The sequence below is a fragment of the Salmo salar genome, unplaced genomic scaffold, assembly GCF_905237065.1.
Source record: "Salmo salar unplaced genomic scaffold, Ssal_v3.1, whole genome shotgun sequence".
Taxonomy (NCBI): domain Eukaryota; kingdom Metazoa; phylum Chordata; class Actinopteri; order Salmoniformes; family Salmonidae; genus Salmo; species Salmo salar.
In genome coordinates this window covers 551,235-572,539 of record NW_025550917.1, presented here as the reverse complement: position 1 = coordinate 572,539, position 21,305 = coordinate 551,235, and the positions used below count along the sequence as shown (strand labels likewise).

Sequence of the window (21,305 nt, the reverse complement as noted above, 5' to 3'; positions counted from 1 at the left end):
CTACTATACTACTACTATACTACTACCATACTACTACAATACTACTACTATACTCAGCCCTCCAGGACCACTAACTGTCCCCTAACTATACTACTACTATACTCATCCCTCCAGCTACATGTGGCTGTTGTAGTACCTGTCACCTTTACAATAAGAACTGAACAGACACTAATATCCTATTGTAACATCAGTATGACAGCAGGATAGCTGGTTACTCCACCATAGCTACAGTCAGTGTCCCTGTCTTACATTCGCTGCGTCCCCCAGGGGCCAAGGAGGGTGGATCTAGGGTGGAACTGGATGATGTGATAGGGAGATGAGGATATATAATTAGATTCAGGGCTTGTTCAAAAAAGGGAGGCTAACCCACAGGACTTGGTCCCGGGTCAAAACCCGTTGGAAACTTTAACTCTTGCTCCATCTCTTTCTCTCTGCTCCCCACTCCTCTCCACTCCATCATCACCACTGGGCTGGTAGAGTAATGTATTGTTGAGGACTGGTCACCCCTCATAGCCTGGTTCCTCTCTAGGTTTCTAATCTCCACCCAGCACAGCCAGAAGAGGACTGGCCACCCCTCATAGCCTGCTTCCTCTCTAGGTTTCTACCTAGGTTCTGGCCTTTCTAGGGGAGTTTTTCGCTTGCTGTTTTTGGGGGTTTTATAGGCTGGGTTTCTGTACAGTACTTTGAGATATCAGCTGATGTAAGAAAAGGGCTTTATAAATACATTTTATTTTGATTTGATATTGTAGAGATCCTCTGTATACGAGGCCACGCTACAGTTCCCAGCTATTGGCCCGATGCGTAGAGTGGTTACTTTTCACATTGGAGCCCCCGGGGGTTCGCTACCCCGCTCCCTCCGTTTGCTACAGTACGTTCTGGACTGGGGGCTAATTTGAGGGTCCCCACTGTTTACTTTGTTGGATAGATCTAAGCGATGTCTGTCCATATGAGTTGAGTGATTACGTTCTCTTCCTCCTCCTCCTCTTCCTCCTCATCTCCTGTGATGTGGCTTCCTTAAAAAGCCTGTTTGGTCGTGTTATCACCACCTATTACAATAACATCATTAATCCCTCCACTCTACTAAGTTTATGTCAACGACCCTCATTTATTCAAAGCTGAGCGTTTCAAAAAGGGGCACAAGGCACATTGGAACCGAATTGATCCAAACCCAGCTTAGAGTCTATCTTGTCTTGTTTATACATGGATGCAGGCAACTAATGGGGTTTATACACCTTCCCTGTAGCTCAGTTGGTAGAGCATGGTGTTTGCAACGCCAGGGTTGTGGGTTTGATTCCCACGGGGGGGCCAGTACAAAAACATAAAAAATAAATGCATGAAAATAAATGAAATGTATGCATTCACTACTGTAAGTCGCTCTGGATAAGAGCGTCTGTTAAATGACTAAAATGTAAATACACGGATTAGTTTGTCATCTAGTCAAACCTACGCCCCTTTGGGTTCATTATGACCTAATCGGATTTGTCCATGTCACCAATTCGAGTCAACCACACAAAGCAAAACCGGTTTGATGTTTTCTTGGAATCTTTGGCAATGTTTTTCTCACCCGCGCTCGTCGATGTTTATAGGTATTAAACCAATCAGGATAGACTCCAAGACAGTTTGGACCAATTCGGTTACAGTGCGCCTTGTGCCCTCCCTCTTTAGAGCAACACGCATTCGTCGACTAATCTAGCCCATCCCCCTTTGTATGACATCTGCCCGCTGACAGTCAATCAGCTGAAAGAGAAGGTGGAGGTCCCGCCTACTCGACGCGTTGCTCTGGTTTAAGCTGCCAGTGTCTTGTAGCAGCGGTGGGGTGAAGGAGAACGCAGCTGTCCGCTGTCCGGGAAGCATAACCACATATATATATATACCCATACAGACAACACACAGATACACCACCCTTTGAACTGGACTAGACCTGCCTCCCTCGACTGCCGGAGAAACCCGACACACACACACGCGCGTCCCGATCACCGTGGAGCAAAGACTCTATCCACAAGGCGAGAGGTAAAAGAGCGGAGCCGCGAGCATGGCGGTCGAAGAGGAAGGGCTACGGGTTTTCCAAAGCGTCAAAATAAAAATAGGTAAGGAAAGCAGAGAGAGAGAGAGAGAGAGAGGAGAGAGAGAGAGAGAGAGAGAGAGAGAGAGAGAGAGAGAGAGAGAGAGAGAGAGAGAGAGAGAGAGAGAGAGAGAGAGAGAGAGAGATATTATTCCCCAACCCCCTCTCTGGTCCCCGTGGCTTTACTTTAACCGGGCTAAAAGGCATTGGAGTTTGAGAGAGGGAGACCGCCCTGTCTCTCTCTCTCTCTCTCTCTCTCTCTCTCTCTCTCTCTCTCTCTGTGACATATTGTAATTCAAATCTCTCTCTCTCTGTGTGACATATTGTAATTCAAATCACAAGCTCCCGCAACATTGCATGTCTTTTGTGAAATAGAGAAATGATCGTAGTCTGGTCAATCCCTTCGTTATGGATTATTGCGCAGTCAGGCCTATATAGAGGGGTCTATGTGGTGTTTAATAACACATGTATGTAATTAACAATGGGGGTTGGATTGTTATTGTTCATGTGGATCGGTGTTATGAACTTCTGTATTTGTGGCGTTAAAAACTCAAGACGTGAGGATCTGAGCGCAACAACAAACAAACAAACAACAACAACAAAAAACCCAGGTAAACAGCTGCATATCCATGGATCGATCTCCGTTTTCTCACTTTCTCCCCCAGCGCAGAGCTTCATATAAAACAACCGGACCGTTAGTCTAAAGGAGAAGACCCAGTCCCGGTGTACCCGGGATTTTCAGGGTTACTTATTTCTTACTGTCCGCGCTATTGCGGCAGAACTCGTGGCAGCCATTGGACAGTTTTAGGCAATAATAAGTAAGAGAAAATACCGCCTCGGCGACAGGCACTAGGCTGTGGAGGCCCGCACGTAAAATCAGCTTCCTTCATTGCTCTCAATAGGATATGACCCTGGCTAGCTTTTCCATGTGTAATTAATTCGCTATACACACACACTAGTATGCAAAACAGATCTGTATATTCAATACAAAAAAATATATATATATATATTCCTATTTATTGTTCAGAATTTGCCAGTTGACGCGTGTTTTATTGCGTTAGATGAGGCACTATAATGTAATCTCCTGATTGACTAATCGGCTGTTGGTGACTTCCTCATCTCGTTACGTCTCCAACAACAGCTCTGTACTTAAACTAAAGTTTACCCTGTTATTCATACCCTGTCCCCACCGTGGGTGTTGTCTGTTATTCATACCCTGTCCCCATTATGGGTGTTGTCTGTTATCATACCCTGACCCCACCGTAGGTGTAGTCTGTTATCATACCCTGTCCCCACCGTGGGTGTAGTCTGTTATTCAGACCCTGTCCCCACCGTGGGTGTTGTCTGTTATTCATACCCTGTCCCCATTATGGGTGTTGTCTGTTATCATACCCTGACCCCACCGTAGGTGTAGTCTGTTATCATACCCTGTCCCCACCGTGGGTGTAGTCTGTTATTCAGACCCTGTCCCCACCGTGGGTGTAGTCTGATTGTGATGCAGACCCTGTCCCCACCGTGGGTGTAGTCTGATTGTGATGTAGACCCTGTACCCACCGTGGGTGTAGTCTGATTGTGATGCAGACCCTGTCCCCACCGTGGGTGTAGTCTGATTGTGATGCAGACCCTGTACCCACCGTGGGTGTAGTCTGATTGTGATGCAGACCCTGTCCCCACCGTGGGTGTAGTCTGATTGTGATGCAGACCCTGTCCCCACCGTGGGTGTAGTCTGATTGTGATGCAGACCCTGTACCTACCGTGGGTGTAGTCTGATTGTGATGCAGACCCTGTACCCACCGTGGGTGTAGTCTGATTGTGATGCAGACCCTGTCCCCACCGTGGGTGTAGTCTGATTGTGATGTAGACCCTGTACCCACCGTGGGTGTAGTCTGATTGTGATGCAGACCCTGTCCCCACCGTGGGTGTAGTCTGATTGTGATGCAGACCCTGTACCCACCGTGGGTGTAGTCTGATTGTGATGCAGACCCTGTCCCCACCGTGGGTGTAGTCTGATTGTGATGCAGACCCTGTACCCACCGTGGGTGTAGTCTGATTGTGATGCAGACCCTGTCCCCACCGTGGGTGTAGTCTGATTGTGATGCAGACCCTGTACCTACCGTGGGTGTAGTCTGATTGTGATGCAGACCCTGTACCCACCGTGGGTGTAGTCTGATTGTGATGCAGACCCTGTCCCCACCGTGGGTGTAGTCTGATTGTGATGCAGACCCTGTACCCACCGTGGGTGTAGTCTGATTGTGATGCAGACCCTTTCCCCACTGTGGGTGTAGTCTGATTGTGATGCAGACCCTGTCCCCACCGTGGGTGTAGTCTGATTGTGATGCAGACCCTGTACCTACCGTGGGTGTAGTCTGATTGTGATGCAGACCCTGTACCCACCGTGGGTGTAGTCTGATTGTGATGCAGACCCTGTCCCCACCGTGGGTGTAGTCTGATTGTGATGCAGACCCTGTACCCACCGTGGGTGTAGTCTGATTGTGATGCAGACCCTGTCCCCACTGTGGGTGTAGTCTGATTGTTATGACTTCAAACAAAAAACAGAGTTGAGCAGAAAAACAACAAACAGCGAGGAGTGTGTGTGTGTGTGTGTGTGTGTGTGTGTGTGTGTGTGTGTGTGTGTGTGTGTGTGTGTGTGTGTGTGTGTGTGTGTGTGTGTGTGTGTGTGTGTGTGTGTGTGTGTGTGAGATGATTGCAGGAGTTACATGACAGCCTTCCAGATGTCTGATAAGCAGCAGGTTGTCATGCCATTAGACAGATAAACAACAACCCAATGTGGGGTCAAATGTTACAGAAATAACTTATAACCTGCCTACAATCTACTGTAGTACTGTCTCCAACCTCACTAAAACCTATAACCTACCTACAATCTACTGCAGTACTGTCACCAACCTCACTAGAACCTATAACCTACCAAAAATTGGACTAGTCTACTGTAGACTACTGTACTGTCACCAACCTCACTAGAACCTATAACCTACCTACAATAGGACTAGTCTACTGTAGTCTACTGTACTGTCTCCAACCTCACTAGAACCTATAACCTACCTACAATAGGACTAGTCTACTGTAGTCTACTGTACTGTCCCCAACCTCACTAAAACCTATAACCTACCTACAATAGGACTAGTCTACTGTAGTCTACTGTACTGTCACCAACCTCACTAAAACATATAACCTACCTACAATAGGACTAGTCTACTGTAGTCTACTGTAGTACTGTCCCCAATCTCACTAGAACCTATAACCTACCTACAATAGGACTAGTCTACTGTAGTCTACTGTACTGTCACCAACCTCACTAGAACCTATAACCTACCTACAATAGGACTAGTCTACTGAGGTCTACTGTACTGTCACCAACCTCACTAGAACCTATAACCTACCTACAATAAGACTAGTCTACTGTAGTCTACTGTACTGTCTCCAACCTCACTAGAACCTATAACCTACCTACAATAGGACTAGTCTACTGTAGTCTACTGTACTGTCTCCAACCTCACTAGAACCTATAACCTACCTACAATAGGACTAGTCTACTGTACTGTCCCCAACCTCACTAGAACCTATAACCTACCTACAATAGGACTAGTCTACTGAGGTCTACTGTACTGTCACCAACCTCACTAGAACCTATAACCTACCTACAATAAGACTAGTCTACTGTAGTCTACTGTACTGTCTCCAACCTCACTAGAACCTATAACCTACCTACAATAGGACTAGTCTACTGTAGTCTACTGTACTGTCTCCAACCTCACTAGAACCTATAACCTACCTACAATAGGACTAGTCTACTGTACTGTCCCCAACCTCACTAGAACCTATAACCTACCTACAATAGGACTAGTCTACTGAGGTCTACTGTACTGTCACCAACCTCACTAGAACCTATAACCTACCTACAATAAGACTAGTCTACTGTAGTCTACTGTACTGTCTCCAACCTCACTAGAACCTATAACCTACCTACAATAGGACTAGTCTACTGTAGTCTACTGTACTGTCTCCAACCTCACTAGAACCTATAACCTACCTACAATAGGACTAGTCTACTGTGGTCTACTGTACTGTCACCAACCTCACTAGAACCTATAACCTACCTACAATAGGACTAGTCTACTGTAGTCTACTGTACTGTCTCCAACCTCACTAGAACCTATAACCTACCTACAATAGGACTAGTCTAATGTAGTCTACTGTACTGTCTCCAACCTCACTAGAACCTAAAACCTACCTACAATAGGACTAGTCTACTGTACTGTCACCAACCTCACTAGAACCTATAACCTACCTACAATAGGACTAGTCTACTGTAGTCTACTGTAATGTCTCCAACCTCACTAGAACCTATAACCTACCTACAATAGGACTAGTCTACTGTAGGCTACTGTACTGTCACCAACCTATAACCTACCTACAATAGGACTAGTCTACTGTAGTCTACTGTACTGTCCCCAACCTCACTAGAACCTATAACCTACCTACAATAGGACTAGTCTACTGTAGTCTACTGTACTGTCACCAACCTCACTAGAACCTATAACCTACCTACAATAGGACTAGTCTACTGTAGTCTACTGTACTGTCCCCAACCTCACTAGAACCTATAACCTACCTACAATAGGACTAGTCTACTGTACTGTCTCCAACCTCACTAGAACCTATAACCTACCTACAGTAGGACTAGTCTACTGTAGTCTACTGTACTGTCCCCAACCTCACTAGAACCTATAACCTACCTACAATAGGACTAGTCTACTGTAGTCTACTGTACTGTCTCCAACCTCACTAGAACCTATAACCTACCTACAATAGGACTAGTCTACTGTAGTCTACTGCCATTCAGACAGACCCAGAACAGAGTAGGTCCATTAGGAGACTGGAGAGAGCCAGGAGAGCTGGTCCATTCAGACAGACCCAGAGCAGAGTAGGTCCGTTAGGAGACTGGAGAGACAGGAGAGCTGGTCCATTCAGGCAGACCCAGAGCAGAGTAGGTCCGTTAGGAGACTGGAGAGAGACAGGAGAGCTGGTCCATTCAGACAGACCCAGAGCAGAGTAGGTCCGTTAGGAGACTGGAGAGAGACAGGAGAGCTGGTCCCATTCAGACAGACCCAGAGCAGAGTAGGTCCGTTAGGAGACTGGAGAGACAGGAGAGCTGGTCCATTCAGACAGACCCAGAGCAGAGTAGGTCCGTTAGGAGACTGGAGAGACAGGAGAGCACCTGTCATCAGTATGGCTGTTACTGATCCAAACTGTTGACAGTAGATTGATATGGTAGAACAAAACACCTAAATCACTACAGAACAGAACAGTCCGGATGTTTCTATGGAATTAAATTTGTTTGATTTAAATAACTTTTATTAAAGCCATCATCTCATCAAGACGTCATTATGCTGTCTGGACAACAACAACAACAACAAAAAAAATCACTATTTTAGAGGTTCTTCAAAGTAAATAAGGTATACTTTTATGACTTAGATGATGTATTTTTCAGGTAGAGATATCCCAGCGAAGCAATTGCTCTCTCTCTTCCTCTCCGTCATGCGTTGTTCTGTCTCTTCTCTGTCTCTCTGTGTCTGCCTGTCACGGCTGTTGTCGGTGAATGAGGACCAAAACGCAGCAGGTACGTGAATGCTCATCTTGATTTTTAATTATCTTTCAAAACGAACATACAAAATAACAAAAAACACGAACGATCAACAAAAACAGTCTGGTAAGGCACAAGGCGAAACACAGAACAATCACCCACAAATCACACATACAAACACACCCTAATATATGGAACTCTCAATCAAAGGCAGATAGACAACACCTGCCTTCAACTGAGAGTCCCAACCCCAATCAACCAAACATAGAAACACACAACCTAGACTAACCATAGAATACTAAACATAAACCAAAACCCGGAATTACTAAATCAAACACCCTTTACACAAAACACACCACCCCGAACCACATAAAACAAATACCCCCTGCCACGCCCTGACCAAACTACAAAACAATTAACCTTATATACTGGCCAGGACGTGACAGTACCCCCTCAAAGGTGCTACCCCAGAAGCACCTTAACAAAAAAATAATCCCAAGCAACACCAACAAAAGTCCCCTTTTCTAAAGGGAGGGAAGGGAGGGTGGCTGCCGTCAACGACGGCACTGTGCTACACCCCCTCCCCAACCCACCTATTTCTGGAGGTGGCTCTGGCTCCGGCCGTTCCAGGCTGTCGGGCCACTCTGGCATCGCCGGGGGCAGTCGGGGCAGTCTGGCAATTCGGGAGAGTCTGGGCAGTCTGGCAATTCGGGAGAGTCTGGGCAGTCTGGCAATTCGGGACAGTCTGGGCAGTCTGGCAATTCGGGACAGTCTGGGCAGTCTGGCAATTCGGGACAGTCTGGGCAGTCTGGCAATTCGGGACAGTCTGGGCAGTCTGGCCACTCCGGCAGTTCAGGGCAGTCTGGCCACTCCGGCAGTTCAGGGCAGTCTGGCCACTCCGGCAGTTCAGGGCAGTCTGGCCACTCCGGCAGTTCAGGGCAGTCTGGCCACTCCGGCAGTTCAGGGCAGTCTGGCCACTCCGGCAGTTCAGCGCAGTCTGGCCACTCCGGCAGTTCAGCGCAGTCTGGCCACTCCGGCAGTTCAGCGCAGTCTGGCCACTCCGGCAGTTCAGCGCAGTCTGGCCACTCCGGCAGTTCAGCGCAGTCTGGCCACTCCGGCAGTTCAGCGCAGTCTGGCCACTCCGGCAGTTCAGCGCAGTCTGGCCACTCCGGCAGTTCAGCGCAGTCTGGCCACTCCGGCAGTTCAGCGCAGTCTGGCCACTCCGGCAGTTCAGCGCAGTCTGGCCACTCCGGCAGTTCAGCGCAGTCTGACCACTCCGGCAGTTCAGCGCAGTCTGACCTCTCTGGCGACTGTTGACTGGCGGGCAGCTCTGACGACTGTTGACTGGCGGGCAGCTCTGACGACTGTTGACTGGCGGGCAGCTCTAACGATGACTGTTGACTGGCGGGCAGCTCTGACGATGACTGTTGACTGGCGGGCAGCTCTGACGATGACTGTTGACTGGCGGGCAGCTCTGACGATGACTGTTGACTGGCGGGCAGCTCTGACGATGACTGTTGACTGGCGGGCAGCTCTGACGATGACTGTTGACTGGCGGGCAGCTCTGACGATGACTGTTGACTGGCGGGCAGCTCTGATGATGACTGTTGACTGGCGGGCAGCTCTGATGATGACTGTTGACTGGCGGGCAGCTCTGATGAAGACTGTTGACTGGCGGGCAGCTCTGATGAAGACTGTTGACTGGCGAGGCTGGGTTGACGCACTTGTAGCCTGGTGCGTGGTGCTGGTACTGGGCTTACCAGATTATGTACACGCACCTCCAGGCTAGTGCGGGGAGCGGGAACAGGACGAGTCGGACTGGGTTGACGCACTTCCGGGTCCGCACGAGAGACAGGAGCTGGAAACCCAGGGCTATGGAGGCGCACAGCCGGTCTAGATCTTACCTCCTGCACAACCCGCCTTGGCTGGATGGAACTAGTAGCCCTGTACGAGCGGGGTGCTCGTACAGGGCAGACTGGGCTGTGCAGGGGCCTGATGGTAGCCGTGCGTAGAGCGGGAGTTGGGTAGCCTGGTCCTCGGAGGCGTACCGGCGACCAGATGCGCTGCGCAGGCATCCTCCTACCAGGCTGGATGCCCGCTCTAGCACGGCACCTGCGAGGGGCTGGAATAACGCGCACCGGACTGTGCGTGCGTATGGGTGAGATAGTGCGCTCCTCAGCGAAACATAGCGCTCTCCACCCCATACGCTCCTCCATATAACCACGAGTAGCTGGCTTCCGGCTCTTCTTACGCCTAGCCAAACTACCCGTGTGCCCCCCCAAAAAATTTTCTTGGGGGTGCCTCTCGTGCTTCTCCTTCAGCGCGTACTTTGCCTCGTACCACCGCCTCTCTGCCTTGGCTGCCTCAATTTCCCACTGCGGGCGTCGATAATCCCCAGCCTGATGCCAGGGTCCGGCCCCGTCCAGAACTTCCTCCCAAGTCCACTTCTCCCGCCAGTCCAACTCGAACTCCGTCTGCTCCTTCCTCTGCTGCTTGGTCCTTTGGTGGTGGGTGATTCTGTCACGGCTGTTGTCGGTGAATGAGGACCAAAACGCAGCAGGTACGTGAATGCTCATCTTGATTTTTAATTATCTTTCAAAACGAACATACAAAATAACAAAAAAACACGAACGATCAACAAAAACAGTCTGGTAAGGCACAAGGCGAAACACAGAACAATCACCCACAAATCACACATACAAACACACCCTAATATATGGAACTCTCAATCAAAGGCAGATAGACAACACCTGCCTTCAACTGAGAGTCCCAACCCCAATCAACCAAACATAGAAACACACAACCTAGACTAACCATAGAATACTAAACATAAACCAAAACCCGGAATTACTAAATCAAACACCCTTTACACAAAACACACCACCCCGAACCACATAAAACAAATACCCCCTGCCACGCCCTGACCAAACTACAAAACAATTAACCTTATATACTGGCCAGGACGTGACACTGCCCCACACTACCCTGACATAGCAGGCCTAAACGAAACACACAGACCGGACAAGTAGGTGCGCAATGGATTATGGTCGTTGTAGTTAATCACCACGTTTTCTGCACTAAACTATGGTAGAATATTTGCCTGTTGGAAACTACAATTACCTACTACATCACACAGTTCAGTCTGAGTCTGATTTATCTCTAGAGAAACTACAACTCCCTACTACATCACACAGTTCAGGTTGGGTCTGGTTTATCTATAGAGAAACTACAACTCCCTACTACATCACACATGGTTTATCTCTAGAGAAACTACAACTCCCTACTACATCACACAGTTCAGTCTGGGTCTGATTTATCTCTATAGAAACTACAACTCCCTACTACATCACACATGGTTTATCTCTAGAGAAACTACAACTCCCTACTACATCACACAGTTCAGTCTGGGTCTGATTTATCTAGAGAAACTACAACTCCCTACTACATCACACATAGTTTATCTCTAGAGAAACTACAACTCCCTACTACATCACACAGTTCAGTCTGGGTCTGATTTATCTAGAGAAACTACAACTCCCTACTACATCACACATAGTTTATCTCTAGAGAAACTACAACTCCCTACTACATCACACAGTTCAGTCTGGGTCTGATTTATCTCTAGAGAAACTACAACTCCCTACTACATCACACATGGTTTATCTCTAGAGAAACTACAACTCCCTACTACATCACACAGTTCAGTCTGGGTCTGATTTATCTAGAGAAACTACAACTCCCTACTACATCACACAGTTCAGTTTGGGTCTGATTTATCTCTAGAGAAACTACAACTCCCTACTACATCACACAGTTCAGTCTGGATCTGATTTATCTCTAGAGAAACTAGAACTCCCTACTACATCACACATGGTTTATCTCTAGAGAAACTACAACTCCCTACTACATCATGGTCTGGTCTAATTTATCTCTAGAGAAACTACAACTCCCTACTACATCATGGTCTGGTCTGGTTTATCTCTAGGTAAACTGAGTAATGTGTGCATTGAAACCACAGAAAAAAAAGTGAACGAAATGGAATTCAAGTAATTTAACCCATGTTGGTTAATTTAGTTGTTTAAAAAAAAAACGAGGAGGAGGAAGAGGAGAAGGACTCACTGGAGGAGGAAGAAGAGAGAGGGACTCACTGGAGGAGGAAGAGGAGAGGGACTCACTGGAGGTGGAAGAAGAGAGAGGGACTCACTGGAGGAGGAAGAGGAGAGGGACTCACTGGAGGAGGAAGAGGAGAGGGACTCACTGGAGGAGGAAGAGGAGAGAGAGGCAGACAGGGCTGTTCCCTTCCTGTCCACTGTGTCCTACAGACAGGGTTGTCCCCCTCCTGTCCTCTGGGTCCTACAGACAGGGCTGTCCCCCTCCTGTCCTCTGTGTCCTACAGACAGGGCTGTCCCCCTCCTGTCCTCTGGGTCCTACAGACAGGGCTGTCCCCCTCCTGTCCACTGTGTCCTACAGACAGGGTTGTCCCCCTCCTGTCCTCTGGGTCCTACAGACAGGACTGTCCCCCTCCTGTCCATTGTGTCCTACAGACTGGGTTGTCCTCCTCCTGTCCTCTGGGTCCTACAGACAGGGCTGTCCCCTCCTGTCCACTGTGTCCTACAGACAGGGTTGTCCCCCTCCTGTCCTCTGGGTCCTACAGACAGGGCTGTCCCCCTCCTGTCCACTGTGTCCTACAGACAGGGTTGTCCCCCTCCTGTCCTCTGGGTCCTACAGACAGGGCTGTCCCCCTCCTGTCCTCTGTGTCCTACAGACAGGGTTGTCCCCCTCCTGTCCTCTGGGTCCTACAGACAGGGCTGTCCCCCTCCTGTCCACTGTGTCCTACAGACAGGGTTGTCCCCCTCCTGTCCTCTGGGTCCTACAGACAGGACTGTCCCCCTCCTGTCCACTGTGTCCTACAGACAGGGTTGTCCCCCTCCTGTCCTCTGGGTCCTACAGACAGGGCTGTCCCCTCCTGTCCATTGTGTCCTACAGACAGGGTTGTCCCCCTCCTGTCCTCTGGGTCCTACAGACAGGGCTGTCCCCCTCCTGTCCTCCGTGTCTTACAGACAGGGTTGTCCCCCTCCTGTCCTCTGGGTCCTACAGACAGGGCTGTCCCCCTCCTGTCCATTGTGTCCTACAGACAGGGTTGTCCCCCTCCTGTCCTCTGGGTCCTACAGACAGGACTGTCCCCCTCCTGTCCACTGTGTCCTACAGACAGGGTTGTCCCCCTCCTGTCCTCTGGGTCCTACAGACAGGGCTGTCCCCTCCTGTCCACTGTGTCCTACAGACAGGGTTGTCCCCCTCCTTTCCTCTGTGTCCTACAGACAGGGTTGTCCCCCTCTTGTCCTCTGTGTCCTACAGACAGGGCTGTCCCCCTCCTGTCCTCTGTGTCCTACAGACAGGGTTGTCCCCCTCCTGTCCTCTGTGTCCTACAGACAGGGTTGTCCCCCTCCTGTCCTCTGGGTCCTACAGACAGGATTGTCCCCCTCCTGTCCTCTATGTCCTACAGACAGGGTTGTCCCCCTCCTGTCCTCTGGGTCCTACAGACAGGACTGTCCCCCTCCTGTCCACTGTGTCCTACTGACAGGGTTGTCCCCCTCCTGTCCTCTGGGTCCTACAGACAGGGCTGTCCCCTCCTGTCCACTGTGTCCTACAGACAGGGTTGTCCCCCTCCTTTCCTCTGTGTCCTACAGACCGGGTTGTCCCCCTCCTGTCCTCTGTGTCCTACAGACAGGGCTGTCCCCCTCCTGTCCTCTGTGTCCTACAGACAGGGTTGTCCCCCTCCTGTCCTCTGTGTCCTACAGACAGGGCTGTCCCCCTCCTGTCCACTGTGTCCTACAGACAGGGTTGTCCCCCTCCTGTCCTCTATGTCCTACAGACAGGGTTGTCCCCCTCCTGTCCTCTGTGTCCTACAGACAGGGCTGTCCCCCTCCTGTCCACTGTGTCCTACAGACAGGGTTGTCCCCCTCCTGTCCTCTATGTCCTACAGACAGGGTTGTCCCCCTCCTGTCCTCTGGGTCCTACAGACAGGACTGTCCCCCTCCTGTCCACTGTGTCCTACTGACAGGGTTGTCCCCCTCCTGTCCTCTGGGTCCTACAGACAGGGCTGTCCCCTCCTGTCCACTGTGTCCTACAGACAGGGTTGTCCCCCTCCTTTCCTCTGTGTCCTACAGACCGGGTTGTCCCCCTCCTGTCCTCTGTGTCCTACAGACAGGGCTGTCCCCCTCCTGTCCTCTGTGTCCTACAGACAGGGTTGTCCCCCTCCTGTCCTCTGTGTCCTACAGACAGGGCTGTCCCCCTCCTGTCCACTGTGTCCTACAGACAGGGTTGTCCCCCTCCTGTCCTCTGTGTCCTACAGACAGGGTTGTTCCCCTCCTGTCCTCTGTGTCCTACAGACAGGGCTGTCCCACTCCTGTCCACTGTGTCCAACGGACAGGACTGTCCCCCTCCTGTCCTCTGTGTCCTACAGACAGGGCTGTCCCCCTCCTGTCCTCTGTGTCCTACAGACAGGACTGTCCCCCTCCTGTCCTCTGTGTCCTACAGACAGGGCTGTCCCCCTCCTGTCCACTGTGTCCTACAGACAGGGTTGTCCCCCTCCTGTCCTCTGGGTCCTACAGACAGGGCTGTCCCCCTCCTGTCCACTGTGTCCTACAGACAGGACTGTCCCCCTCCTGTCCTCTGTGTCCTACAGACAGGGTTGTCCCCCTCCTGCCCTCTGTGTCCTACAGACAGGGCTGTCCCCCTCCTGTCCACTGTGTCCTACAGACAGGACTGTCCCCCTCCTGTCCTCTGTGTCCTACAGACAGGGCTGTCCCCCTCCTGTCCTCTGTGTCCTACAGACAGGGTTGTCCCCCTCCTGTCCTCTGTGTCCTACAGACAGGGTTGTCCCCCTCCTGTCCTCTGTGTCCTACAGAAAGGACTGTCCCCCTCCTGTCCTCTGTTTCCTACAGCCAGGGCTGTCCCCCTCCTGTCCTCTGTGTCCTACAGACAGGGCTGTCCCCTCCTGTCCTCTGTATCCTACAGACAGGGCTGTCCCCCTCCTGTCGTCTGTGTCCTACAGACAGGACTGTCCCCCTCCAGTCCTCTGTGTCCTACAGACAGGACTGTCCCACTCCTGTCCTCTGTGTCCTGAAGCAGCATGTTATACATTAACTGTATAACTAGTGTAGCTGGGCGGGGTCTACTATCCGGGGGGAACGCAGGGAAACAGGAAGCTACTGCCCCAGAATCACTTCCTGATTGGCTGGATGGACTACAAAAGAAGTGTTTTTTTTTTCTCCTGCGTAGCAACAAGCTAATGAAAACCAGATGGACTGACTGACTCACTGACTCACTGACTGACTGGCTGACTGGCTGACTGGCTGACTGACTGGCTAACTGGCTGACTGGCTGGCTGGCTGACTGACTGGCTGACTGGCTGACTGACTGGCTGACTGGCTGGCTGGCTGACTGGCTGACTGGCTGACTGGCTAACTGACTGACTGACTGACTGACTGACTGTCTGACTGACTGGCTGACTGGCTGACTGGCTGGCTGGCTGACTGGCTGACTGACTGGCTGACTGGCTGACTGGCTGACTGGCTGGCTGGCTGGCTGACTGACTGACTGGCTGACTGACTGACTGGCTGACTGGCTGACTGGCTGACTGGCTGACTGGCTGACTGACTGGCTGACTGGCTGGCTGGCTGGCTGGCTGACTGGCTGACTGGCTGACTGGCTGATTGGCTGACTGGCTGACTGGCTGACTGACTGGCTGACTGGCTGACTGGGATAAAGGGTTGTTGTGGTTCTCACACCGACTCACTAACAGTACAGCTAAATACAGCAGGCTGCTGAGGGCTGTCTCTCACCAACCAGCTTCACCTCTCACTCAACCCCAGGAGACACAGAGAGACACAGAGAGATGCAGAGAGACACAGAGAGACACAGAGAAAGAGAGGGGGGGTAGAGAGAGAGTTAGAGGGAGGGGGGTAGAGAGAGAGTTAGAGGGAGGGGGTAGAGAGAGAGTTGGGGGGTAGAGAGAGAGAGTTAGGGGAGGGGGTAGAGAGAGATAGAGGTGGGGGGTAGAGAGAGAGTTAGGGGAGGGGTAGAGAGAGAGTTAGGTGGGGTAGAGAGAAAGTTAGAGGTGGTGAGGGGGGGGTAGAGAGAGAGTTAGAGGGGGGAGGGGGTAGAGAGAGAGTTAGAGGGGGAGGGGGGTAGAGAGTGAGTTAGAGGAAGGGGGGTAGAGAGTGAGTTAGGGGAGGGGGGTAGAGAGAGAGTTAGAGTGAGGGGGGATAGAGAGAGAGTTAAGGGAGGGGTGGTAGAGAGAGAGTTAGGGGGTAGAGAGAAAGTTTGAGGGGGGGGAGGGGGGTAGAGAGAGTGTTAGATGGGGGGAGGGGGTAGAGAGAGAGTTAGAGGGGGGAGGGGGGTAGAGAGAGAGTTAGAGGGGGAAGGGGGGGTAGAGAGAGAGTTAGAGGGAGGGGGGGTAGAGAGAGAGTTAGGGGGGTAGAGAGAAAGTTAGAGGGGGGGGTAGAGAGTGAGTTAGGGGAGGGGGGTAGAGAGAGAGTTAGGGGGGGTAGAGAGAAAGTTAGAGGGAGGGGGGTAGAGAGAGAATCTGAAGTCTAGAAATCTGTCTAGAAGTCTAGAATCTGAAGTCAAATGTCTACTGTTTGCTGATGATCTGGTCCTTCTGTCCCTCAACTTAGGAGGGCCTACAGCAGCACCTAGATCTTCTGCACAGATTCTGACAGACCTGGGCCCTGACAGTAAATCTCATTAAGACCAAAATAATGGTGTTCCAGAAAAGGTCCAGTCACCAGGACCACAAATACAAATTCCATCTAGACACCGTTGCCCTAGATCACACAAAAAACGATACATACCTTGGCCTAAACATCAGCGCCACAGGTAACTTCCACAAAGCTGTGATCGATACAATTCGACATACCATTTAGGATCTGGCAAAAAATACTCGAATCAGATATAGAACCCATTGCCCTTTATGGTTGTGAGGTCTGTGGTCCGCTCACCGACCAAGAATTCACAAAATGGGACAAACCCCAAATTGAGACTCTGCATGCAGAACTCTGCAAAAATATCCTCCGTGTACAACGTAAAACACCAAATAATGCAGAGCAGAATTAGGACGATACCCGCTAATTATCAAAATCCAGAAGAGTCGTTAAATTCTACAACCACCTAAAAGGAAGCGATTCCCAAACCTTCCATAACAAAGCCATCACCTACAGAGAGATGAACCTGGAGAAGAGTCCCCTAAGCAAGCTGGTCCTGGGGCTCTGTTGTCACGCTGCTTGGTCCTTGTTTGGTGGGATATTCTGTCACGCTCGTCGAAATGAGCGGACCAAGGCACAGCGGGAGTATAGTTCCACATCTTTTATTAACCTCTATGGGCTAGGTGGGACGCAAGCGTCCCACCCGTGGTGCACTCCATCAACAGCAGGTGCATTTCAAGAGCGGCAAATTTGAATCCAAATAAATGTCAAAATTCAAATTTTTCAAACATACAACTATTTTACACCCTTTGAAAGATAAACATCTCCTTAATCTAACCACGTTTTACGATTTCAAAAAGGTTTTACGGCGAAAGCATAAATTTAGAGTATGTTAGGACAGTACATTTACAAGAGTTGTGTGTAATGTTGTGCCAATTCAAAGACAGGCGTCACCAAAACCATAAATCAGCTAAAATGATGCACTAACCTTTTACAATCTCCAACAGATGACACTCCTAGGACATTGTGTTAGACAATGCATGCATTTTTAGTTCTATCAAGTTCATATTTATATCCAAAAACAGCGTTTTACTGTGGCGTTGATGTTCAGGAAATCGTTTCCCTTCAATAACCGGCAGTCAAGTCAGCACCACAAATTAAATAATTAAAATTAGAAAACATTGGTAAAATATTATATTGTCATTTAAAGAATTATAGATTTACATCTCTTGAACGCAATCAACTTGCCAGATTTAAAAATAACCTTACTGGGAAATCACACTTTGCAATAATCTGAGCACTGCGCCCAGAAAAATACGCGTTGCGATACAGACTAGCCGCCATGTTGGGGAGATCTAAAATCGAAAATACTATGTAAATAATCCATTACCTTTGATTCTCTTCATCAGATGTCACTTCCAGGTATCACAGGTCCATAACGAATGTAGTTTTGTTAAAAAAAGCTCATCATTTATGTCCAAAAATCTCCGTCTTGTTAGCACATGATCTAAGCCCGCCGGACTTCACTTCATGAACGAGGGGAAAAAAATATATTTACGTTCGTTCAAACATGTCAAACGTTGTATAGCATAAATCATTAGGGCCTTTTTTAACCAGAACATGAATAATATTCAAGGTGGACGAATGCATTCTCTTTTATAACGTATTGGAACGAGGGTACCCAACATGAACTCGCGCGCCAGGTGTCTAATGGGCCATCATCGTTCCATGGCTCTTGTTCGGTCAGATCTCCCTCCAGAAGACTCAAAACACTTTGTAAAGGCTGGTGACATCTAGTGGAAGCAATAGGAAGTGCCAAAATATTCCTCAGCCCCTGTGTTTTTCAATGGCATAGGTTTAAAGGTAATACAACACATCAGGTATCCACTTCCTGTCAGAAAATGTCTCAGGGTTTTGCCTGCCAAATGAGTTCTGTTATACTCACAGACACCATTCAAACAGTTTTAGAAACTTTAGGGTGTTTTCTATCCATATATAATAAGTATATGCATATTCTAGTTACTGGGTAGGATTAGTAACCAGATTAAATCGGGTACATTTTTTTATCCAGCCGTGCAAATACTGCCCCCTAGCCCCAACAGGTTAAAGTGAAACTAAGAAAACAACAAACACACAACGAACGTGAAATCGTAGTGCTCAACACACTAAGGTGCGGACTCCGGCCGCAAAACCTGAAACCAAATGGGGAGAGTAGGGGTGGTGACTTTTGTTGGTGGTGGCTCCGGTGCGGGTCCCCGGACCCCGGATCCGGCGATGGCGCTGGGTTGAATGCCGTGCCTGGACTGGGCACCGACGCAGAGGAAGGCTCCAGCCTTGGAGCGGGACTGGACACCATGCCTGGACTGGGCACTGGCGCAGAAGAAGGCTCTGGCCATGGAGCTGGGTTGGACACCGTGCCTGGACTGGGCACCGGCGCAGAGGAAGGCTCCGGCCTTGGAGCGGGACTGGACACTGCAGAAGAAGGCTCTGGCCATTGCACCGGCGCAGGAAGCTCCGGGCCGTGGACCGTCACTGGAAGCTCCGGACCGTTGACCGTCACTGGAAGCTCCGGGCCATTGACCGTCACTGGAAGCTCCGGGCCGATGACCGTCCCTGGAAGCTCCAAACTGTGAGCCGTCGCTTGAAGCTCAGGACTGTGAACCGTCGCTGGAAGCTCCGGACTGTGAAACGTCGCTGGAAGCTCCGGACTGTGAACCGTCGCTGGAAGCTCTGGACTGTGAACCGTCGCTGGAAGCTCTGGACTGTGAACCGTCGCTGGAGGTTCCGGCGCACTGGAGGCCTAGAGCGTGGAGCCGGCACAGATTGCACCGGACTAATGACACGCACTTCAGGTCGAGTGCGGGGAGCAGGCACAGGACGTACCGAGCTGGGGAGGCGCACTGGAGGCCCGATGCGTGGAGCCGGCACAGACTTCACCAGATTGCTGACAGGCTCTTCAGGTCGAATGTTGAGCAGAACACACTTGACCAACATCTCTCTCCTCTCTCTCTCCCCCAACTTCTCCATCGCCTCCCTGACAGTCTCTGGCTATTCCCTCTGCTCAGCCGCCAGATCCATGTGCCCCCCCACCAAAAGAATCTTGGGGTTTCTGTGGCAGCGGACTGAAGTCACGCTCCTCATGGCGAGTGCGAGGAACCGGCACAGGACGTACCGGGCTGAGAAGGCTCACTGGAGGCCTGATGCGTGGAGCTGGCGCAGATGGCACCGGACTGGTGTCACACTCTTCATCACGCCTGTGCTGCAGCATACTCCTAGCCAACATCATTCTCCGATATCCCTCCTCACACTGCTCCGTCGACTCCCAGGCGGGCTCTGGCTCTCTCCTTGGCTCGGCCAACCACCCCTCGTGCCCCCCCGCAAAAAAATCTTGGGGTTTCTGTGGCAGCGGTACCCATCGTCGTCGCTGTCCTTCCTGATTTCCTGGCGACTCCTGCCAAGGAAGGGTCTCGCATCCTCCCATGATCTCTTCCCAGGTCCAACTCACTTCTCCCACCGTTGTCACGCTGCTTGGTCCTTGTTTGGTGGGATATTCTGTCACGCTCGTCGAAATGAGCGGACCAAGGCGCAGCGGGAGTATAGTTCCACATCTTTTATTAAAGTGAAACTAAGAAAACAACAAACATACAACGAACGTGAAATCGTAGTGCTCAACACACTAACACAAAACAATATCCCACAAAGCAGGTCGGGGAAACAGGGAACCCTTAAGTATGATCCCCAATTAGAGACAACGAACATCAGCTGCCTCTAATTGGGAACCATACTAAGAGCACCAACATAGAAATGAAAAGACTAGAACACCCCCTAGTCACGCCCTGACCTACAACACCATAGAGAACCGAGGGCTCTCTATGGTCAGGACGTGACATCTGTCCACAAACACAAACAGACTCCACAGAGCCCCAGGACAGCAACACAATTAGACACCAACCAAATCATGAGAAAACAAAAAGATAATTACTTGACACATTGGAAAGAATTAACTATTTGCTATTTGGCCCTAAACAGAAAGTACACAGTGGCAGAATACCTGACCACTGTGACTGACCAAAACTTAAGGAAAGCTTTGAATATGTACAGACTCAGTGAGCATAGCCTTGCTATTGAGAAAGGTCGCCGTAGGCAGACCTGGCTCTCAAGAGAAGACAGGCTATGAGCACACTGCCCACAAAATGAGGTGGAAACTGAGCTGCACTTCCTAACCTCCTGCCAAATGTATGACCATATTAGAGACACATATTTCCCTCAGATTACACAGATCCACAAAGAATTTGAAAACAAACCCGGTGTTGATAAACTCCCATATCTACTGGGTGAAATACCACAGTGTGTCATCACAGCAGCAAGATTTGTGACCTGATGCCACAAGAAAAGGTCAACCAGTGAAGAACAAACACCATTGTAAATACAACCCATATTTATGCTTATTTATTTTCCCTTTTGTACTTTAACTATCTGCACATCATTACAACACTGTATATATATATATATATACATAATATGACATTTGTAATGTCTTTATTCTTTTGAACATTTATGAGTGTAATGTTTACTGTTAATTTTTATTGTATATTTAACTTTTGTTTATTATCTATTTCACTTGCTTTGGCAATGTTAACATATGTTTCCCCATGCCAATAAAGCCCTTACATTGACATTGAAATTTGGGGCTTCCAAGCCTCTTGGCAGCTGGCCAGCAGAGATTCCCTAACTTCCTGTACAAGGAGTTTGAGACGGGGGAGAGAAAGGAGGGAGGTAGAGGGGTGTTACTGTTATGAGACCATCTGGTCCTCTAACTAGTCTGGAGGATAGGACTCCCTGAATGGCAGAGCTGACGTCACCCAGAACTAAAGGAAGTCAGAACTAAAGGAAGTCAGAACTAAAGGAACCCAGAACTAAAGGAACCCAGAACTAA

The 21,305-nt window shown here is 49.9% G+C and overlaps 1 protein-coding gene across 2 annotated transcripts in view; it reads left to right on the top strand.

The window, feature by feature from the left end:
* Positions 1 to 1,771: 1,771 nt before the first annotated feature.
* Positions 1,772 to 21,305, top strand: part of LOC106592024 (ras GTPase-activating protein 3) — a 148,584-nt gene continuing 129,050 nt past the window's right edge. Inside the window, exon 1 of one of the 2 annotated variants that reach the window (XM_045713997.1) lies at positions 1,772 to 2,087. In XM_045713997.1, the coding sequence (XP_045569953.1) occupies positions 2,033 to 2,087 (55 nt within the window). In that variant the 5' untranslated portion in view covers positions 1,772 to 2,032. The remainder of the gene's footprint in view (positions 2,088 to 21,305) is intronic. The other variant, XM_045713998.1, reaches the window with a different exon arrangement.